Source organism: Hyla sarda, chromosome 10 (genome assembly GCF_029499605.1).
Source record: "Hyla sarda isolate aHylSar1 chromosome 10, aHylSar1.hap1, whole genome shotgun sequence".
Lineage (NCBI taxonomy): Eukaryota > Metazoa > Chordata > Amphibia > Anura > Hylidae > Hyla > Hyla sarda.
Genome location: NC_079198.1, coordinates 127,811,064 through 127,835,715, shown reverse-complemented (window position 1 = coordinate 127,835,715; position 24,652 = coordinate 127,811,064). Strand labels below are relative to the sequence as shown.

Genomic DNA, 24,652 nt, shown 5'->3' with positions numbered 1-24,652 from the left:
GCCCATAGGCTAGCTGCGGGTTATCTGGTCACCTGGTGCTCTCTGGGTAACAAAACATATGACTTGAACATGTGACCAACAATCATGTGACCGTCACCATATCAGAGATTATTTACCCTTAGTATATAACTTATACACATTATGGGGGAACACTACAGGAGAGCCCTGAGGACATACAGGGACTCAACCTGACAGGACTGTAGGAACATATCCCGTACTGGGACATCACAGAAAACTCCCAGCAAGCCTGGATAGCCATAGGCTGTCTGGGCAGTAGGTAGTTGTGGTTTTTGCAACAGCTGGAAGCACCCTGGTTGGGAAACACTGGTATATACTCTCAAAATATAATGCTACAAATGTTTCAATACAGATACAATTATAGGGAAGATATGACTAGGGTATTAGATAGAGGGGATTTTTTCAACTTTCCAATATGACTCCTCTAAAAGTGACCCTTCAAGCCAAAGCTGCTGAACCCCCAAACTCGAAGCTTCACTTGCATCTCTTGTTTTAGAGATCCATGGTTTTCTTCTTCCAAGTCACTTAATTACACAACCGCTTAGCCCAGGGTTGAGGGAGGGGAAGTGGCGGATCCAGAGTCTAGTCTCGGGAGGGGCACTATCAGTGTTTCGTGCGGGGGGTTGACACGCCCCCTCCCATAGACTTGCACTGAGGGAGTGTGCCGTGATGTCACGACCCCTGAAGCCCGCACCCAGCGTTTGGAACAAAATCTTCTGAACACTGGGGCAGTGGAGTACCCCTTTAAGTATGCAGCATTGTTCCCCACACTAGGTAGGCAGCATAGTTCCACCACACTAGGTAGGCAGCATAGTTCCACCACACTAGGTAGGCAGCATAGTTCCCCCCACACTAGGTAGGCAGCATAGTTCCCCCCACACTAGGTAGGCAGCATAGTTCCCCCCACACTAGGTAGGCAGCATAGTTCCCCCATACTAGGTAGGCAGCATAGTTCCTCCACACTAGGTAGGCAGCATAATTCCTCCCAAACTAGGTAGGCAGCATAGTTTTCCCACATTAGGTTGTCAGCATAGTTCCCCCCACATTAGGTTGTCAGCATAGTTCCCCCCACATTAGGTTGTCAGCATAGTTCCTCCCACATTAGGTTGTCAGCATAGTTCCCCTCACATTAGGTTGTCAGCATAGTTCCCCCCACATTAGGTTGTCAGCATAGTTTCCCCCACATTAGTTTGGCAGTATTGTTCCCCCCACATTAGGTTGTCAGCATAGTTCCCCCACATTAGGTTGTCAGCATAGTTCCCCCACATTAGGTTGGCAGTATAGTTCCCCCCACATTAGGTTGGCAGTATAGTTCCCCCCACATTAGGTTGGCAGTATAGTTCCCCCCACATTAGGTTGGCAGTATAGTTCCCTCCACATTAGGTTGGCAGTATAGTTCCCCCCACATTAGGTTGGCATTATAGTTCCCCCCACATTAGGTTGTCAGCATAGTTCCCCACATTAGGTTGGCAGAATAGTTCCCCCCACATTAGGTTGGCAGTATAGTTCCCCCCATATTAGGATGTCAGCATAGTTCCCCCCATATTAGGTTGGCAGTTTAGTTCCCCTCAACATTGGGCTGGCAGTATAGTTACCCCCACATTAGGTTGGCAGCATAGTTCCCCCACATTAGGCTGGCAGTAAAGTTCTCCCAACATTAGGCTGGCAGTATAGTTCCCCCACATTAGGTTGTAAGTATAGTTTCCCCCACATTAGGCTGGCAATATAGTTCCCCCCCCCCCCCCCCACATTAGGTTGGCAGTATAGTTCCCCTACATTAGGTTGGCAGTATGTTCCCCCACATTAGGTTAGCAGTATAGTTCCCCCCACACTAGGTTGGCAGCAAAGTTCCCCCCACACTAGGTAGGCTGCATAGTTCCTCCATACTAGGTAGGCAGCATAGTTCCTCCACACTAGGTAAGCAGCATAATTCCTCCCAAACTAAGTAGGCAGCATAGTTTTCCCACATTAGGTTGTCAGCATAGTTCCCCCCACATTAGGTTGTCAGCATAGTAACCCCCACATTAGGTTGTCAGCATAGTTCCTCCCACATTAGGTTGTCAGCATAGTTCCCCCCACATTAGGTTGTCAGCATAGTTCCCCCCCCCCCCCACACATTAGGTTGTCAGCATAGTTCCCCCCACATTAGGTTGGCAGTATAGTTCCCCCACATTAGGTTGGCAGTATAGTTCCCCCACATTAGGTTATAGTTCCCCACATTAAGTTGGCAATAAAGTTCCCCCACACATTAGGTTTTAGTTCCCCCACATTAGGTTGGCAGTATAGTTCCCCCACATTAGGTAGGCAGTGACCCCCACAGACATACAGCCTCCAGCCATATACAGTGTATTGCTGTAGGCTGTATGTCTGTGTACTGCGCCACTTCGGTTGTCGGAGCACCGAAGATGACGTGCCGCTGGTAACTTACCATGCGCACGTCCTCCTCCTAGCTGCTCCGCTCCGTTTCTATGGGCGCGCGCACGGGAAGTCAGTGACATCCCTGCCTGTGCTACCTCCTGTCGGCCCCTGCGCTTTTAAAGTTAACAGAGCCCGCAGAAAGGTAACCGGGACATCCTTGTGTCCCGAAAAAGATCTTTTGGGACACAGGGATGTTCAGAATGTGACGGGGGAAATTAATCTAGGAGGGGAGGGGGGAACCATGATGCCACCAGAGAGGGATGGGTCACTTAAAGCTACCTGCAGGGAAAGCTTGTCCCACAATGGTGTGATGGTAGTGGTGGTGGTGGTGGTGGTGGGGGGGGGGGGTTAGGGGGGTCCCACCTCCCCTCCTTTCCTGTCTGCTCAGGACAAGACCAGTGATGTGAAGGAGGAGCTGGCATCATTAGCTTTGTGACTCATTAGATAAGGCAGCAGGAAGCCTTTCTTAGTCACATTAGTTTCCATCAGAACAGGTTGCAGTAATGCAAGCTCCCTCTTTTCACATCACTGGTCTTGTCCTGAGCAGACAGGAGGAGAGGGGGGAGCAGTTACGGGAGCTCAGCATTTAGAGAGTGTGACAGGATGTCACAGCTACAAGTCAGACAGGTCAGCTGATATAGAGAGATGTGTACACTATGGCTAATAACCAATATACTAGAACTTTTTGACACCATACACAGTTTATTTCTTTTGCTGGACAAAACCTTTAATGTCAACAAGATCCCCATTAATTTGGTTCATACCCACCTTATACACATTGTAGGACTCTATCCTACTGTCAAAGCAGATGTACAAGTTGTTCAGCATTTCCACGACCTGTAGAGGGGTGCAGGAAGCGGAAATCGAAGTGAACCCCACGATATCTGAAAAGAAGATAGTAACCTGGAAGGGACAGATGGGAAATACTATTATTATTACTACACAGGGTTGGAATAAGAGCAATATCTGCTTGTAGGAAAGCTGGGTATGGCCATAGCTCCCATAAGGGCTCTCACACAACTTTCCTGAAGACCTTGGTTATACAAGGATAAATCCACTGCTTCCTAGCATGAAGCATTGCAATTCAGGAATCTAGGAAAGTTGGGTGGTCATTCCTGTAGACTCCTGTTTCTTATCATTCGCACTCCGCTTTCCTAGAAACACATATAACCATGTTAGGGTCGGAAGAAAATCTATGAGCATCTATGGCAGTGTTTCCCAACCAGGGTGCCTCCAGCTGTTGCAAGACTACAACTCCCAGCATGCCTGGACAGCCGTTGGCTGTCCAGGCATGCTGGGAGTTGTAGTTGTGCAACAGCTGGAGGCGTACTGGTTGGGAAACACTGCTCTATGGTAATGATTGCTCTTTATGAAGATCAAGGAGCGAAGATCCGGGAGCACGTCATCACCTCTAATTGCCGGCAATTATGAAGACAATGGCGGCCCAGATAGGATTTGTCGCTGTATAATAATAACGCCGCTCTCTAGACACAATGGGGGAGATTCATCAAGACCTGTGCAGAGGAAAAGTTGCTGAGTTGCCCATAGCAACCAATCAGATCGCTACTTTCATTTTTGAAAAGGCCTCTGAGAAAATGAAAGGAGCGATCTGATTGGTTGCTATGGGCAACTGGGCAACTTTTCCTCAGCACAGGTCTTGATGAATCTCCTCCGTCACGTCTATCAGATCTGATGAGCTGAATGTTCATTGTTTATCCAGGCACAACTCCAGATCTCCTAGGGGTATTCCAAAAAAAAACTTTATATATATATATATAATCAACTGGCTCCAGAAAGTTAAACAGATTTGTAAATTACTTCTATTAAAAAGAAAAATCTTAATCCTTCCAAGAATTATCAGCTGCTGAAGTTGAGTTGTTCTCTGAGGGTGCTCTCTGCTGACATCTCTGCTTGTCTCGGGAACTGCACAGAGTAGAAGAGGTTTTCTACGGGGATTTGCTTCTACTCTGGACAGTTCCCGAGACAGGTGTCATCAGAGAGCACTTAGACAGAAAAGAACAACTCAACTTCAGCAGCTCATAAGTACTGAAAGGATAAAAAAAAAAAAAAAGAAGTAATTTACAAATCTGTTTATCTCTCTGGAGCCAGTTGAGATATAAGTTTTTTCCCAGATAACCCCTTTAAAGGGGTACTCCGCCCCTGGCATCTTATCCCCTATCCAAAGGATAGGGGATAAGATGTCAGATCGCCGTGGTCCCGCTGCTGGGGACCCCGAGGATCGCTGCTGCAGCACCCTGCCATCATTACTGCACAGAGCGAATTCGCTCTGTGCGTAATGACGGGTGATACGGGGGACGGAGCAGCGTGACGTCACGGCTCCGCCCCTCATGACATCACGGTCCGTCCCCTTAATGCAAGTCAATGGCAAGGGGCGTGATGACCGCCACGCCCCATTCCCATAGACTTGTATTGATGGGGGCGGGCCGTGACGTCACAAGGGGCGGAGCCGTGACGTAACGATGTTCCGGCCCCTGTATTTCCCGTCATTACGTGCAGAGCGATCGCGCTCTGCGCAGTAATGATGGCAGGGTGCTGCAGCAGCGATCCTCGGGGTCCCCAGCAGCGGCAATCTAACATCTTATCCCCTATCCTTTGGATAGGGGATAAGATGCCAGGGACGGAGTACCCCTTTAAGTGCTAGAAAACCCATTTAACTAGATTATTCTCATTCCAGTAAAGTAAATCTTGGATATTTTTTTCCATAATTCCAATCCCCATTTTCACTCTGCAATTGCATAAGAAATGTTGGCGCAGATGAGCCCAGGATTAGCAGGACGTGTTTGCTGAGCGGCTGCCAATGGCTACCAGGATATGACACTATGTCACATGTCACTGGCACAGGGCACCGCTGTTTATAGAAGAATATAGGGGCATTTATCATTGTGGGTGTAGGTGAAGCTTTTTTTTTCACCTTTTTTGTGTGCTGGTAATGTGTAGGAGCACGCAATTTATCAAATGGTCGCAGGGCATTTTATACATTTTGTGCAGGTCACATTTTCAGAAATTTCACTCTTTACATACACCTAAAAGCAAAGTCTGGGCTGGTGTATTTTTTTGCAAAATTTGCGAAAAGTTACAGTTGATAAAAAAAATCATTACCACTGCATCAGAGTTACCTTAAAGGGGTACTCCGCCCCTAGACATCTTATCCTCTATCCAAAGGATAGGGGATAAGATGTCAGATCACCACGGTCCCGCTGCTGGGGACCCCGAGGATCGCTGCTACAGCACCCCACCATCATTACTGCGCAGAGTGAGATCGCTCTGCACGTAATGACGGGCGATACAGGGTCCGGAGCATCGTTACGTCACGGCTCCGCCCCTCGTGACGTCACGGCCCGCCCCCGTCAATACAAGTCTAGTGGAGGGGGCGCGGCGGTCGTCACGCCCCCTGCCATAGACTTGCATTAAGGGGTCGGGCCGTGATGTCATGAGGGGCGGAGCATTGAAGTCACACTGCTCCGGCCCCTGTATCGCCCGTCATTACGCACAGAGCGAACTCGCTCTGTGCAGTAATGATGGCGGGGTGCCGCAGCAGGGATCCCCAGGGTCCCCAGCAGCGGGACTGCGGCGATCTAACATCTCATCCCCTATCCTTTGGATAGGGGATAAGATGCCAGGGGCGGAGTACCCCTTTAAAGTTAAACAGATTTGTAAATCACTTCTATTAAAAAATCTTAATCCTTCCAGTACTGAATACTGCAGAGGAAATTCTTTTCTTTTTGGAACACAGTGCTCTCTGCTGACATCACGAGCACAGTGCTCTCTGCTGACATCTCTGTCCATTTTAGGGACTGTCCAGAGCAGCATATGTTTGCTATGGGGATTTTCTCCTACTCTGGACAGTTCTTAAAATGGACAGAGATGTCAGCAGTGAGCACTGTGGTCATGATGTCAGCAGAGAGCTCTGTGTTCCAAAAAGAAAGAATTTCCTCTGTAGTATTCAGCAGCTAATAAGTACTGAAAGGTTTAAGATTTTTTAATAGAAGTGATTTACAAATCTGTTTAACTTTCTGGCACCAGTTGATAAAAAAAAAAAAAAAGTTTTTACCCCTTTAACAGCCTTACCCCATAGAGGGGTTGTCTGAGATAAAAAAAAATTATAATAATAATAAATAATCTTTTTTTTTTTAAATCCAATCTCAGACTGATTAAGCTGTAATAGAGGCAAACTGTGTTGTGTATTAGGGAACACAAGCATTCAAAACAACCTGGGACTTGTAGTTCAGCTTGCAAAAAAATTCTGGCCATGCTAATTTGCATAATTTAATGCAATTAATTATATATGCGTGACATCACAGGAAACAAATATGTGGTGGAAATTTTGTCCTATTCTGACCCCTATAACTTTTTTATTTCTCCTTATACGGGCCTGGATGAGGGCTCACCTTTTGCGCCCTATTTGTGTTTTGATGTAACTTTTTGATCACTTTATTTTTTATTTTTTATAGCAAATTCAGGAGGTGCAGTTAGTATACAGTTACTAATTACAACTCCCAGCATGCCCTGATACAGCCTGTGGCTCAGCAGCTGCCCCAAATGAAAACTACAACTCCCAGCATGTTGGACTATATAGTAGTATATAGTATAGGTCAGTGTTTCCCAACCAGAGGTGCCTCCAGCTGTTGTAAAACTACAACTCCCAGCATGTTGGACTTTATAGTAGTATATAGTACAGGTCAGTGTTTCCCAACCAGGAGTGTCTCCAGCTGTTGCAAAACTACAACTCCCAGCATGTTGGACTATATAGTATAGGTCAGTGTTTCCCAACCAGGGGTGCCTCCAGCTGTTGCAAAACTACAACTCCCAGCATGTTGGACTATATAGTAGTATATAGTATAGATCAGTGTTTCCCAACCAGGGGTGCCTCCAGCTGTTGCAAAACTACAACTCCCAGCATGTTGGACTATATAGTAGTATATAGTATAGGTCAGTGTTTCCCAACCAGGAGTGTCTCCAGCTGTTGCAAAACTACAACTCCCAGCAAAGGCTGTCCGGGCTTGCTGCGAGTTGTAGTTTTGCAACAGCTGAGGGCACTTTGGTTTCCCAACCAGGAGTGTCTGCAGCTGTTGCAAAACTACAACTCCCAGCATGTTGGACTTTATAGTAGTATGTAGTATAGGACAGTGTTTCCCAACCAGGAGTTTCTCCAGCTGTTGCAAAACTACAACTCCCAGCATGTTGGACTTTATAGTAGTATATAGTATAGGTCAGTGTTTCCCAACCAGGAGTTTCTCCAGCTGTTGCAAAACTACTTGCTGGGAGTTGTAGTTTTGCAACAGCTGAGGGCACTTTGCAACAGTTGAGGGCACTTTGGTTTCCCAACCAGGAGTGTCTGCAGCTGTTGCAAAACTACAACTCCCAGCATGTTGGACTATATAGCTGGAGGCGCTCTGGTTGGAAAACACTGGTATAGTATTTGATGGAACATTCCGGGAGTTGGGGATTGGTTGGATATATACCGGCCATTGCATTGCTGCTATCTTTAATATATAAATACCCACCAGGTGGCCTCCCTACCGGCTGTAGACCAACCTGATCGAAGCTTTCGGCCTCCACATGCTTATTCTTCCTCAGCTGCTTGGCTACAGATTTGGGCAGCATCTGATGGAGCAGATCCTCCGCCAAGCGTCTCTCCTTTTTCAGATCTTCCGTCCTCTCCTTGAGGCTCCTGGCGTAGTTCTGTATCCACTCCGTCATCTGCTTAAACGAAACCAGAACGATGGGGTATATGAGACAAGACACGCTCAGGAGCGTCACCTTCAAACTGAGCGTAGACAACGTCTCTTTCGACTTATTCCTGAGTTTCTCGAAACCTTCCCAAAATAAACATTTTTGTATGGACGTCAGGCCGGTGGACAGTCCCGGATTAGCGCACCTTGAAGAGTTTGTACATAGTGGCCTCACAAAAGACACGTCCTGGAAGTGACCCAAGTAGACTGACATATTGTTATTGTGCGCCCAGCACGTCTTCATGGTATCCGATAAGAACAGGGCGTAGTTCAGTTTCATAGTCACCTGATACAGGAAAGGTGAAAGGTCAGGAGATGGCAGTGGACTAGAATGGTCCATGAGATGAAGGTCCTCGGTGACTCTCATCAGAAGGTGAAGAGACAACATGTCTGCCCACTCCGGGTTCTTCTTTACCATATTCAGATTGACGGACTCACTTAGGTCACCGAATAACTGGTCGGTGACCATCGAGAACAAGTGACCAACGTCGGACTGATTCACAAGCTTGACTATAACCTTGTCTAGGAATAAGTCACAGACGGGACGTACGTTGGCTTCTTCCAGGCATCTCAAGTCCTCGTGATGTAGTTCTTGAGACTCCCCGCACAGTAAGTGCATCTTGCGGACTAAGATGGTGTGTATGTCGGTAGAGTTGAAGTCGTCCCAACAGCAGAATTTTCTCTGGTCTCGGAGAAGTTCTAAGAACCGTATGGCGGTAAGAACAGTACAGGAGGAGAAGGCTTGAAGAGCGATCCTGGTGTTCCTCCATTCCTTTATACAGTCGTGTAAGTCAATGGAGACAGAGCCGAGGAGGGTGATCAGAGAGACCAGACAGGCTGCCAGGATCCTTCTGACGGTCCGACCGCTTCCGAGGGAGCACGGGGGCGCACATCTGAATCGTGAGAGGGAATATGCAATATTGTGATGTTTTCTGATAACTGTACAAAAAACACCGCCACATACGTAATGTAATTCTGGCTGCCTACAGTCACCACTAGGGGGAGCTGTGACGTTTATTGCATACTGTTCATACACTAAACAGTATTCCCATTACTTGCATAGCTACAAAACCCATCATGCACTGGCACACTGGGAGTTGTCATGTTGCAACAGCTGGAGGCACACAAGTTGGGGAATACTTTAGTAAGGTAATATAAAAAAGAGCCAAGGATATGATGGGAGTTGTAGTGCTACAGGTTGGGGAATACTGCAATAAACTATGTAAGCAAACAGTATTATGCAAGTTAATAATTTAAACCAGTGTTTCCCAACTAGGGTGCCTCCAGCTGTTGCAAAACTACAACTCCCAGCATGCCCGGACAGCCAACGGCTGTCCGGGCATGCTGGGAGTTGTAGTTTTGCAACAGCTGGAGGCACCCTGATTGGGAAACACTGCTCTAAGCATTTTATTTTATTTTTTTAATAAAGATAACAAAAGTAGCAATAGATATTGTTTTTTGTGCATTTCTGCATTACTTTCTTTTCATATTTTACCTCAAACTAATTTTTTTGGCTTTATAGTTAAAAAACAAAAAAAACATATATATAAAAAAAATATATAAATAAAAAAAAATATATATATATATATATATATATACACACACATTTAATTTTCTTCTCTTTTTTTTCTTTATTTATAATATAGAGTTATTTTTTTCTTTGTTTATAATATATTTATAATACATTTATGATATATAATATTTATAAACATATTTATTTTGTTTAGTTATAAGATACATTTATTTATCTATCTATATAATATATTAATATATTTATTATAAATAATTTTTTTTTTTTACATTAAATATTACAAAAAATTATATATATCTTTACCTAGCGTCTCGTCAGCAGCACAATAACGGGTTAACTTGATCCCTATGGAATTTTTATTGAGAAATAAAGCTATAATGAGGCCAATGACTGTAATGCTCCTCCCCACTGTGTCTATATATGCTCCCCATACCCTGTACCCATTGAGTAGTTTATAAAGTAATAAAAGAAAAGAAAAAAAGAAAAGGGAGGGAAGCTTGTGCTGCTGACAAGACTAAGGGAAAACAGATTAACTACTTAAATCGAATTTTATTTATTTATATATATATATATATATATATATATATATATATATACACAGTACAGAGCAAAAGTTTGGACACCTTCTCATTCAGAGTTTTCTTTATTTTCATGACTATGAATATTGTAGATTCGCACTGAAGGCATCAAAACTATGAATTAACACATGTGGAATTATAGACATAACAAAAAAGTGTGAAACAACTGAAAATATGTCATATTCTAGGTTCTTCCTTTTGCTTTGATTACTGCTTTGCACACTCTTGGCATTCTCTTGTTGAGATTCAAGAGGTAGTCACCTGAAATGGTTTTCACTTCACAGGTGTGATGGTGTGGAGGAGGAGGTGTGATGGTGTGGAGGAGGAGGTGTGCTGGTGTGGAGGAGGAGGTGTGATGGTGTGGAGGAGGAGGTGTGATGGTGTGGAGGAGGAGGTGTGCTGGTTTGGAGGAGGAGGTGTGATGGTGTGGAGGAGGAGGTGTGATGGTGTGGAGGAGGAGGTGTGCTGGTTTGGAGGAGGAGGAGGTGTGCTGGTGTGGAGGAGGAGGTGTGATGGTGTGGAGGAGGAGGTGTGATGGTGTGGAGGAGGAGGTGTGCTGGTTTGGAGGAGGAGGAGGTGTGCTGGTGTGGAGGAGGAGAAGTGATGGTGTGGGGGAGGAGGTGTGATGGTGTGGAGGAGGAGGTGTGCTGGTGTGGAGAAGGAGGTGCGATGGTGTGGGGGAGGAGGTGCGATGGTGTGGGGGAGGAGGTGCGATGGTGTGGGGGAGGAGGTGCGATGGTGTGGGGGAGGAGGTGTGCTGGTGTGGGGGAGGAGGTGTGCTGGTGTGGGGGAGGAGGTGTGCTGGTGTGGAGGAGGAGGTGTGCTGGTGTGGAGGAGGAGGTGTGCTGGTGTGGAGGAGGAGGTGTGCTGGTGTGGAGGAGGAGGTGTGATGTGTGGAGGAGGAGGTGTGCTGGTGTGGAGGAGGAGGTGTGATGGTGTGGGGGAGGAGGTGTGATGGTGTGGAGGAGGAGGCGGTGTGCTGGTGTGGAGGAGGAGGTGTGATGTGTGGGGGGAGGAGGTGCGATGGTGTGGGGGGAGGAGGTGCGATGGTGTGGGGGGAGGAGGTGCGATGGTGTGGAGGAGGAGGTGCGATGGTGTGGGGGGAGGAGGTGCGATGGTGTGGGGGAGGAGGTGTGATGGTGTGGGGGAGGAGGTGTGATGGTGTGGAGGAGGAGGTGCGATGGTGTGGAGGAGGAGGTGCGATGGTGTGGAGGAGGAGGTGCGATGGTGTGGAGGAGGAGGTGCGATGGTGTGGGGGAGGAGGTGCGATGGTGTGGGGGAGGAGGTGCGATGGTGTGGGGGAGGAGGTGCGATGGTGTGGGGGAGGAGGTGCGATGGTGTGGGGGAGGAGGTGCGATGGTGTGGGGGAGGAGGTGCGATGGTGTGGGGGAGGAGGTGCGATGGTGTGGAGGAGGAGGTGCGATGGTGTGGAGGAGGAGGTGCGATGGTGTGGGGGGAGGAGGTGCGATGGTGTGGGGGAGGAGGTGTGATGGTGTGGAGGAGGAGGTGTGATGGTGTGGGGGTGCTTTGCTGGTGACACTGTTGGGGATTTATTCTGAAGGCATACTGACCCAGCATGGCTACCACAGCATTTTGCAGCGGCTGCTATTCCATCCGGTTTGCGTTTAGTTGGACCATCATTTATTTTTCAACAGGACAATGACCCCAAACACCTCCAGGCTGTGTAAGGACTATGTGACCAAGAAGGAGAGTGATGGGTGCTGCGCCAGATGACCTGGCCTCCACAGTCACCGGACCTGAACCCAATCCAGATGGTTTGGGGTGAGCTGGACCGCAGAGTGAAGGCAAAAAGGGCCAACAAGTGCTAAGCATCATGGGAACTCCTTCAAGGCTGTTGGAAGACCATTTCAGGTGACTACCTCTTGAATCTCATCAAGAGAATGCCAAGAGTGTGCAAAGCAGAAATCAAAGCAAAAGGAACCTAGAATGTGACAGATTTTCAGTTGTTTCACACTTTTTTGTTATGTCTATAATTCCACATGTGATAATTCATAGTTTTGATGCCTTCAGTGCGAATCTACAATATTCATAGTCATGAAAATAAAGGAAACTGAATGAGAAGGTGTTTCCAAACTTCTGGTCCTTACTGTATAAATTAAAAAGATGTTCAGTGTTTTATTGTAGACAGGATCTACGTGTTTGCAGCCATATTTAGGTCACTATCTCTACGATAAATAATCTGGAAATAAGATGCAACCTCAGCGTTACCTTTAGGTAATACAGAAATGTTATTTATTCTTAGGCTGGGGTCCTACTGTTCTTTTGTCTCTGTTTCGGTCCCAGTACATTTAATTTTAAGGTATACAAAAAACATAGTCAATTACACTATTGTGTATGAAAAAAAAAAAACGAAAACATTTACTGTACATTGCAATCAGTTTTTTATAATGTCAATGGAAAACGCATTCTGCTGTATGGCATATAGACATTTCTTACCTTTTTAAGTGTATAACGTATACATTAAATGGAGACAAAAACACAATGTGGACCGACCTTACTTTTAGGAGCTTTTCCCAAGTTATTTTATCCTAGTTGACTAAATTCTTTTTTTTTTAATTACTCACATGGACAAACAGCCATCAGTTCACAACGTAAATATTATTGCTTAACAACATACATAGGCTTTTATCATATATATATATATATATATACACACTTTATAATTTTACATGTAACCTAGTCAACTCTTTTTAAAAATTATAATTCAATAAAATTATATAGGCAAATAATAAAAATAATGATATGTATGAGGCCAATACTGGACTTTATGGGAACATTTATGATTGAAGGCGTCGGCTTGTTACATTATTTTCATCTATTATTTATAGACAGTAATATATATGTGTATATGTGTGTATATATATATATATATATATATATATATATGACATGTATGAGAAATCATCGGGACAGTAAGAAACCTGCAGAACTCATGCAATGATTGGTGATTTGGATTTTGAGCCCCAATGGGGACAGAACCCAATTTGAGCTATATAAATAAAGAATTATGATTGTCAATATATACATATATATATATATACTAGCTGAATACCCGGTGTTGCCCCGTTTTTTCCTTCCTAATCCGTGTTGGGGAGGAAAATAAACAAAGAAGGAAGCTTTCGACTTCATATCCCGTCCTCATATATTGTTGTTGTGGTGTCCCGGCACTGTATTTCATACTGTGCCTTAGTTATTAGTCCCCAAAGTTAGAGTCCCTAGGACTGTCGGGGTTCGCTTCCCTAATTGACCCCTAGTCACCCCTTAGTAGCTTGATATTTATAAATATTATCTATATAAATATATGTATATGGTGTTACTCACTTGTTTTAGCGTCACAGGACCTGCGGGTCATGTGACCCGGTTCACAGAACTCTATGGTTTGCTAAAGGACCTTTGGTGGTTCTAGTCAGGTGATCACCCACAATCCATTGTAACGGTGAGTGACAGCTGATATGGACCAATCCAAAACGGCCAGCCCCTGCCCATATAAGGGAGCTGCGCCATTTTGTCTCTTTCTTGGGTTGCTGACTCTGGACGAGATAGGACCTCCGCAGCTTTCAAGACAATTACTAGGCCCAAAGCCTTGCGGCCTCGGCCTGCGCTAGAGACGGATAGTTCTTACAATTCCCTGCTATCTCCGCAAGATCTCTGGACCTAATCTAACCCCTAAATCCAGCGGATCTATGCAAATTTAACCCTCCTAATCTTAAGAGAACTTTCTGGTCCTAAGCATCGGTCAATCACTGCTGTGCTGTCTATAGAGACTCTGTTATCTGGACTGTTACCGATACTGCATGTACAGAAAATCTTCAGTAAAGTTCCTGCAAGTTTTAAGTTCAGCACTGCTGTGGACAATCCATTTATTTTACACTCACCTATCGCTCTTGGGAAGGGTGGCGATAGGCCCAGCATCACTACAGAGTTTTAACCCTCACCCTGGCGTCACGAGTGACAAGGTTTAAATTAACCCGGCATATACTACAGCAACATCCCAACTACCCTACACTCCCACCAGGCTACCACATTGTCATATCCCAACCTCCTATCCCATACATATATACATACACACACGTTGAGTTATATATATATAAAATGTATTTTTCTTCTGTACATCATTGTGGAATATATGTGCGCTATATAAATAAAGAATTATTATATTTATATATATATATATATATATATATATATATATATATATATATATATACACACACACCGTATGTTTCTTTTTCTCTCTTTTTTATTTTTTATTTTAAGGTGTGTTTTCCCACCACACATTTATGACATATCTCCAGGCTACACCAAATATGTCTGATGGACGGGGCTCCCACATCAGGCCCCCCCAATCTATCAGAAAACCGGGGACCCTTACGCTTTGCTCAGCGAGTTCTTCCATCGACATGAATGAAGAAATCTTCTCGACCTCTCAGTTTAGGCTTCATTTCTATGAGGCGCTCAGCGCTGTGGAGCAGAGACGTCAGGGGATCCCCTTCATCCTGATAGATGGGGGTCCCAGCAGCGATCAGACATGTCCTAAATCAGTGGTCTCCAAACTATGGCCCTCCAGATGTGGCAAAACTACAACTCCCAGCAAGCCCGGACAGCCAACGGAGCCGTCTTATGTTATGCGCCAAATATTTATGTGACTTTACAATCATGTAACAATCATCAGTATCCAAACTGCAGCCCTCAAAATGTTGCAAAACTACAACTCCCAGTGTTCCCAGACAGCAGATACTGCAAAACTACAACTCCCAGTGTTCACAGACTGCAGATACTGAAAAACTACAACTCCCAGTGTTCCCAGACAGCAGATACTGCAAAACTACAACTCCCAGTGTTCCCAGACAGCGGATACTGCAAAACTACAACTCCCAGTGTTCCCAGACAGCAGATACTGCAAAACTACAACTCCCAGCATGCCCAGACAGCCGCTGGCTGTCCGGGCATGCTGGGAGTTGTGGTTTTGCAATATCTGAAGGGTCACAGTTTGGAGACCATGATTGTTACATGATTATAAAGTCACATACACATTTGGGTCAAAACACAAGAACCCCCAAATGTTAGTTTTATCCCCCGACATGGGGTCCCAATCTTAATAATCTTAATAATAATACAGTGTAAAGTGGTGATCGGCACTGCTGGGACTTGTAGTCTCACAGAAAGGAGTTCCATCAGCCCTGTACTTACCTGCAGTGATCCCCTGCAGTCTCGGTCCGGCTGCTCCTCTTTACAGATATCTTACTATGGATCAGGGTCATCTTGCTCTTCAGGGAGGCAGAGGACAGAGCCGCAGAGATGAACAGGTCACTTCTCCCGCCTGCAGCCTTCTCAGACATGATTTATATGAAGAGGAGAATCCTCCGCAGGTCCGATACCTGAAGATGTGTCCGCAAATATCTGCACCTTCCCATGTGGAGATCCAGGAGACGTCCGGCCAGATCAGATCTACAGCACAAAGGAGCCGGGAGCATCCGATCTCATCTCATTACAGGGCAATTCACTTACACCAGGGCTGCGAATATACAGGAGGGATTATAGGGGAGACCCATCAATTATACGGAGTGCTGGATAGATAGAGATCAGAGAGATATGAGATAGATAGAGATCAGAGAGATAGATAGATATGATATAGATAGATAGATAGAGATCAGAGAGATAGATAGAGATCAGAGAGATAGATAGATAGATATGATATAGATAGATAGATAGATATGAGAGAGATAGAGATGAGATAGATATGAGATAGATAGAGATGAGAGAGATAGATAGATATGAGATAGATAGATATGAGATAGATAGATATGAGATAGATAGATATTAGATAGATATGGGATAGACAGATAGATATATAGATAGATAGATATGAGATAGATAGATAGAGATGATAGAGATCAGAGAGATAGATAGATATATAGATAGATAGATATGAGATAGATAGATATATAGATATGAGATAGATAGATAGATATGAGGAAGATAGATACATAGATAGATATGAGATAGATAGATAGATGTGAGATAGATAGATAGATATGAGATAGATAGATAGATATGAGATAGATAGATGAGATAGATAGATGAGATAGATATGAGATAGATATGAGATAGATAGATATGAGATACCGTATATACTCGAGTATAAGCCGAGTTTTTCAGCACGATTTTTCGTGCTGAAAACACCCCCCTCGGCTTATACTCGAGTGAACTCCCCCACCCGCAGTGGTCTTCAACCTGCGGACTTCGAGAGGTTTCAAAACTACAACTCCCAGCAAGCCAGGGCAGCCATCGGCTGTCCGGGCTTGCTGGGAGTTGTAGTTTTGAAACCTCCGGAGGTCCGCAGGTTGAAGACCACTGCGGCCTTCAACATCATCCAGCCCCCTCTCACCCCCTTTAGTTCTGAGTACTCACCTCCGCTCGGCGCTGGTCCGGTCCTGCAGGACTGTCCGGTGAGGAGGTGGTCCGGTGGGATAGTGGTTCCGGGCTGCTATCTTCACCGGGGAGGCCTCTTCTAAGCGCTTCGGGCCCGGCCTCAGAATAGTCACGTTGCCTTGACAACGACGCAGATGCGTCGTTGTCAAGGCAACGGCTCTATTCCGGGCCGGAAGCGCGGAGAAGAGGCGCCCCCGGTGAAGATAGCAGCCCGGAACCACTATCCCACCGGACCACCTCCTCACCGGACAGCCCTGCAGGACCGGACCAGCGCCGAGCGGAGGTGAGTACTCAGAACTAAAGGGGGTGAGAGGGGGCTGGATGATGTTGAAGGCCGCAGTGGTCTTCAACCTGCGGACCTCCGGAGGTTTCAAAACTACAACTCCCAGCAAGTCCGGGACAGCCGATGGCTGCCCGGGCTTGCTGGGAGTTGTAGTTTTGAAACCTCTGGAGGTCCGCAGGTTGAAGACCACTGAGGGCGAATGATGAGAAGAGGATGATGAAGGGGGGGGTGTGGGGATGATGAAGGGGGGTGGGGATGATGACAAGGGGATGATGAAGGGGGGGTGTGGGATGATTACAAGGGGATGATGAAGGGGGGATGTGTGGGATGATGAAGGGGGGATGTGTGGGATGATGACAAGGGGATGATGAAGGGGGGATGTGTGGGATGATGACAAGGGGATGATGATGAGGATGTTAATGACGGGTCTGGATGATGACAGGGGGGGATGAGGTATTTCCCACCCTAGGCTTATACTCGAGTCAATAACTTTTCCTGGGATTTTGGGTTGAAATTAGGGGTCTCGGCTTATACTCGGGTCGGCTTATACTCGAGTATATACGGTAGATAGATATGAGATAGATAGATATGAGATAGATAGATAGATATGAGATAGATAAATAGATAGATATGAGATAGATAGATATGAGATAGATAGATATGAGATAGATAGATATATATGAGATAGATAGATATGAGATAGATAGATATGAGATAGATAGATATGAGATAGATAGATAGATAGATATGAGATAGATAGATATGAGATAGATAGATATGAGATAGATAGATAGATAGATATGAGATAGATAGATATGAGATAGATAGATAGATAGATATGAGATAGATAGATATGAGATAGATAGATATGAGATAGATAGATAGATATGAGATAGATAGATATGAGAGAGATAGATATGAGATGGATAGATAGATAGATATGAGATAGATAGATAGATAGATATGAGATAGATAGATAGATAGATATGAGATAGATAGATATGAGATAGATAGATATGAGATAGATAGATAGATATGAGATACATAGATATGAGATAGATATAGAGATAGTTGGATACTGTATAGATATAGGTGAATAACACAATTTGATCACAATGTACGGTAAGAACCTTTTTCATATAAAGGTAATAGTGATGCAGTTCATAGTATTCCACATATTCAGTGTCCACACATCTTAGTGTCTGCAGAAGCTGCTGTCATTTGTATTTATGTTTTTGCATCTACTTCACATCCTCGGACCATTTCCATGTTATTTCAGTGATCGAGAAAGAAATATAAAGATATCACAAAAACTCATGAAAAACAACAGTATTACAGGAAAACATAAAGGGACAAGGCAGATTGTTACAATTCATTAATGATGAAGACTATAACAGTGGTCTCTAAACTGTGGCCCTCCAGATGTTGAAAAACTTCAACTCCCAGCATGCCCGGACAGCCGTTGGCTGTCCGGGCATGCTGGGAGTTGAAGTTTTGCAACATCTGGAGGGCCACAGTTTGTGAACATAGCACAAAAAGGATGACATTAAAGGGAAGCCTAGATTTACCTTTCAGGGACAGTGTGGATCCTCTGGAGAAGGCAGACAGGCGTTTGGCTGTCTGGGTATGCTGGGAGTTGAAGTTTTGCAACATCTGGAGGGCCACAGTTTGTAAACACAGCACAAAAGGGATGACATTAAAGGGAAGCCTTGATTTACCTTTCAACATCTGGAGGGCCACAGTTTAGAGACCAATGGTATAAAGGAACAAGCTCATTACAACTACTGTGTATAGAGTGAAGAACAAATATAAAACCATATAAAGTATACACAACTGAACCAACAAAAAGAAGAGACGATCAGGTACCTGCTGCACATACACCAGGGGACCGCGCTTCACTGAGGGGGAGGGGCGGGCGGGCGATCTGTTTTAACAAAATGACAATGTATCAGGTTGTTTACAAAAATAACAGTTCCATTCAATGTAATGATAGATACAGGATAAGAGTTTGGGCACCAGGAGGACAATGCGGTGGGTGACGGAGAACAAGGAGAAGCTTAGAAGTGGAAAAGGATCAGAGAAATCCCATCTGAGCCCAGACACAACCGCACAACTATAACACAGGAATGACTGCTACATTTACTCCATCATTGTCCACAGAATGTAAATACATTGTATCACTTCTTCTACACCACAAAGCCCATTGTCCTTACCCTGCATAATGAACATCAACGATATAGGTGTCATTGATTATTTCTACACCACAGACAATAATATTCTGCTCCTACGTACAGGAGCAGTATTATAGTAGTTATATTCTTGTATATAGGAGCAGTATTATAGTAGTTATATTCTTGTATATAGGAGCAGTATTATAGTAGTTATATTCTTGTATATAGGAGACAGTATTATAGTAGTTATATTCTTGTATATAGGAGCAGTATTATAGTAGTTATATTCTTGTATATAGGAGCAGTATTATAGTAGTTGTATTCTTGTATATAGGTCGCAGTATTATAGTAGTTATATTCTTGTATATAGGAGCAGTATTATAGTAGTTATATTCTTGTATATAGGAGACAGTATTATAGTAGTTATATTCTTGTATATAGGAGCAGTATTATAGTAGTTATATTCTTGTATATAGGAGGAGTATTATAGTAGTTATATTCTTGTATATAGGAGCAGTATTATAGTAGTTATATTCTTGTATATAGGAGCAGTATTATAGCAGTTATATTCTTGTATATAGGAGCAGTATTATAGTAGTTATATTCTTGTATATAGGAGCAGTATTATAGTAGTTATATTCTTGTATATAGGAGCAGTATTATAGTAGTTATATTCTTGTATATAGGGGGCAGTATTATAGTAGTTATATTCTTGTACATAGGGGGCAGTATTATAGTAGTTATATTCTTGTATATAGGAGCAGTATTATAGTCGTTATATTCTTGTATATAGGAGCAGTATTATAGTAGTTGTATTCTTGTATATAGGTCGCAGTATTATAGTAGTTATATTCTTGTATATAGGAGCAGTATTATAGTAGTTATATTCTTGTATATAGGAGACAGTATTATAGTAGTTATATTCTTGTATATAGGAGCAGTATTATAGTAGTTATATTCTTGTATATAGGAGACAGTATTATAGTAGTTATATTCTTGTATATAGGAGACAGTATTATAGTAGTTATATTCTTGTATATAGGAGCAGTATTATAGTAGTTATATTCTTGTATATAGGAGCAGTATTATAGTAGTTATATTCTTGTATATAGGAGACAGTATTATAGTAGTTATATTCTTGTATATAGGAGCAGTATTATAGTAGTTATATTCTTGTATATAGGAGCAGTATTATAGTAGTTGTATTCTTGTATATAGGTCGCAGTATTATAGTAGTTATATTCTTGTATATAGGAGCAGTATTATAGTAGTTATATTCTTGTATATAGGAGACAGTATTATAGTAGTTATATTCTTGTATATAGGAGCAGTATTATAGCAGTTATATTCTTGTATATAGGAGCAGTATTATAGTAGTTATATTCTTGTATATAGGAGCAGTATTATAGTAGTTATATTCTTGTATATAGGAGCAGTATTATAGTAGTTATATTCTTGTATATAGGGGGCAGTATTATAGTAGTTATATTCTTGTACATAGGGGGCAGTATTATAGTAGTTATATTCTTGTATATAGGAGCAGTATTATAGTCGTTATATTCTTGTATATAGGAGCAGTATTATAGTAGTTGTATTCTTGTATATAGGTCGCAGTATTATAGTAGTTATATTCTTGTATATAGGAGCAGTATTATAGTAGTTATATTCTTGTATATAGGAGACAGTATTATAGTAGTTATATTCTTGTATATAGGAGCAGTATTATAGCAGTTATATTCTTGTATATAGGAGCAGTATTATAGTAGTTATATTCTTGTATATAGGAGCAGTATTATAGTAGTTATATTCTTGTATATAGGAGGCAGTATTATAGTAGTTATATTCTTGTATATAGGAGCAGTATTATAGTAGTTATATTCTTGTATATAGGAGCAGTATTATAGTAGTTATATTCTTGTATATAGGAACAGTATTATAGTAGTTATATTCTTGTATATAGGAGGCAGTATTATAGTAGTTATATTCTTGTACATAGGAGCAGTATTATAGTAGTTATATTCTTGTATATAGGAGCAGTATTATAGTAGTTATATTCTTGTACATAGGAGGCAGTATTATAGTAGTTATATTCTTGTATATAGGAGGCAGTATTGTAGTAGCTATATTCTTGTATATAGGAGCAGTATTATAGTAGTTATATTCTTGTATATAGGAGCAGTATTATAGTAGTTATATTCTTGTACATAGGAGCAGTATTATAGTAGTTATATTCTTTTATATAGGTGCAGTATTATAGTAGTTATATTCTTGTATATAGGAGGCAGTATTATAGTAGTTATATTCTTGTATATAGGAGCAGTATTATAGTAGTTATACTCTTGTATATAGGAGCAGTATTATAGTAGTTATACTCTTGTATATAGGAGCAGTATTATAGTAGTTATACTCTTGTATATAGGAGCAGTATTATAGTAGTTATATTCTTGTATATAGGAGGCAGTATTATAGTAGTTATATTCCTGTATAGGAGCTGTATTATAGTAGTTATATTCTTGTATATAGGAGGCAGTATTATAGCAGTTATATTCTTGTATATAGGAGGCAGTATTATAGTAGTTATATTCTTGTATATAGGAGGCAGTATTATAGTAGTTATATTCTTGTGTATAGGAGGCAGTATTATAGTAGTTATATTCTTGTATATAGGAGCAGTATTATAGTCGTTATATTCTTGTATATAGGAGCAGTATTATAGTAGTTATATTCTTGTATATAGGAGCAGTATTATAGTAGATATATTCTTGTATATAGGAGAAGTATTATAGTAGATATATTCTTGTATATAGGAGCAGTATTATAGTAGTTATATTCTTGTATATAGGAGCAGTATTATAGTAGTTATATTCTTGTATATAGGAGCAGTATTATAGTAGTTATATTCTTGTATATAGGAGCAGTATTATAGTAGTTATATTCTTGTATAGAGGAGGCAGTATTATAGTAGTTATATTTCTGTATAGGAGCTGTATTATAGTAGTTATATTCTTGTATATAGGAGGCAGTATTATAGTAGTTATATTCTTGTGTATAGGGAGGCAGTATTATAGTAGTTATATTCTTGTATATAGGAGCAGTATTATAGGAGTTATATTCTTGTATAGAGGAGGCAGTATTATAGTAGATATATTCTTGTATATAGGAGACAGTATTATAGTAGTTATATTCTTGTATATAGGAGACAGTATTATAGTAGTTATATTCTTGTATATAGGAGCAGTATTATAGTAGTTATATTCTTGTATATAGGAGCAGTATTATAGTAGTTATATTCTTGTATATAGGAGACAGTATTATAGTAGTTATATTCTTGTATATAGGAGCAGTATTATAGTAGTTATATTCTTGTATATAGGAGCAGTATTATAGTAGTTGTATTCTTGTATATAGGTCGCAGTATTATAGTAGTTATATTCTTGTATATAGGAGCAGTATTATAGTAGTTATATTCTTGTATATAGGAGACAGTATTATAGTAGTTATATTCTTGTATATAGGAGCAGTATTATAGCAGTTATATTCTTGTATATAGGAGCAGTATTATAGTAGTTATATTCTTGTATATAGGAGCAGTATTATAGTAGTTATATTCTTGTATATAGGAGCAGTATTATAGTAGTTATATTCTTGTATATAGGGGGCAGTATTATAGTAGTTATATTCTTGTACATAGGGGGCAGTATTATAGTAGTTATATTCTTGTATATAGGAGCAGTATTATAGTCGTTATATTCTTGTATATAGGAGCAGTATTATAGTAGTTGTATTCTTGTATATAGGTCGCAGTATTATAGTAGTTATATTCTTGTATATAGGAGCAGTATTATAGTAGTTATATTCTTGTATATAGGAGACAGTATTATAGTAGTTATATTCTTGTATATAGGAGCAGTATTATAGCAGTTATATTCTTGTATATAGGAGCAGTATTATAGTAGTTATATTCTTGTATATAGGAGCAGTATTATAGTAGTTATATTCTTGTATATAGGAGGCAGTATTATAGTAGTTATATTCTTGTATATAGGAGCAGTATTATAGTAGTTATATTCTTGTATATAGGAGCAGTATTATAGTAGTTATATTCTTGTATATAGGAACAGTATTATAGTAGTTATATTCTTGTATATAGGAGGCAGTATTATAGTAGTTATATTCTTGTACATAGGAGCAGTATTATAGTAGTTATATTCTTGTATATAGGAGCAGTATTATAGTAGTTATATTCTTGTACATAGGAGGCAGTATTATAGTAGTTATATTCTTGTATATAGGAGGCAGTATTGTAGTAGCTATATTCTTGTATATAGGAGCAGTATTATAGTAGTTATATTCTTGTATATAGGAGCAGTATTATAGTAGTTATATTCTTGTACATAGGAGCAGTATTATAGTAGTTATATTCTTTTATATAGGTGCAGTATTATAGTAGTTATATTCTTGTATATAGGAGGCAGTATTATAGTAGTTATATTCTTGTATATAGGAGCAGTATTATAGTAGTTATACTCTTGTATATAGGAGCAGTATTATAGTAGTTATACTCTTGTATATAGGAGCAGTATTATAGTAGTTATACTCTTGTATATAGGAGCAGTATTATAGTAGTTATATTCTTGTATATAGGAGGCAGTATTATAGTAGTTATATTCCTGTATAGGAGCTGTATTATAGTAGTTATATTCTTGTATATAGGAGGCAGTATTATAGCAGTTATATTCTTGTATATAGGAGGCAGTATTATAGTAGTTATATTCTTGTATATAGGAGGCAGTATTATAGTAGTTATATTCTTGTGTATAGGAGGCAGTATTATAGTAGTTATATTCTTGTATATAGGAGCAGTATTATAGTCGTTATATTCTTGTATATAGGAGCAGTATTATAGTAGTTATATTCTTGTATATAGGAGCAGTATTATAGTAGATATATTCTTGTATATAGGAGAAGTATTATAGTAGATATATTCTTGTATATAGGAGCAGTATTATAGTAGTTATATTCTTGTATATAGGAGCAGTATTATAGTAGTTATATTCTTGTATATAGGAGCAGTATTATAGTAGTTATATTCTTGTATATAGGAGCAGTATTATAGTAGTTATATTCTTGTATAGAGGAGGCAGTATTATAGTAGTTATATTTCTGTATAGGAGCTGTATTATAGTAGTTATATTCTTGTATATAGGAGGCAGTATTATAGTAGTTATATTCTTGTGTATAGGGAGGCAGTATTATAGTAGTTATATTCTTGTATATAGGAGCAGTATTATAGGAGTTATATTCTTGTATAGAGGAGGCAGTATTATAGTAGATATATTCTTGTATATAGGAGCAGTATTACAGTAGTTATATTCTTGTATATAGGAGGCAGTATTATAGTAGTTATATTCTTGTATATAGGAGGCAGTATTATAGTAGTTATATTC

The 24,652-nt window shown here is 41.2% G+C and overlaps 1 protein-coding gene across 3 annotated transcripts in view; it reads right to left on the bottom strand.

Moving 5' to 3' along the window:
- LOC130293588 (receptor-type guanylate cyclase gcy-9-like) overlaps positions 1-18,387 on the bottom strand; it is a 32,180-nt gene extending 13,793 nt beyond the window's left edge. Inside the window, exons 1-4 of one of the 3 annotated variants that reach the window (XM_056542442.1) lie at positions 18,165-18,387; positions 15,510-15,834; positions 7,993-9,082; positions 3,205-3,339 (exon numbers count right to left, since the gene is read on the bottom strand). In XM_056542442.1, the coding sequence (XP_056398417.1) occupies positions 3,205-3,339; positions 7,993-9,082; positions 15,510-15,658 (1,374 nt within the window). In that variant the 5' untranslated portion in view covers positions 15,659-15,834; positions 18,165-18,387. The remainder of the gene's footprint in view (positions 1-3,204; positions 3,340-7,992; positions 9,083-15,509; positions 15,835-18,164) is intronic. The other 2 variants (XM_056542443.1, XM_056542441.1) reach the window with 2 other exon arrangements.
- Positions 18,388-24,652: the final 6,265 nt, after the last annotated feature.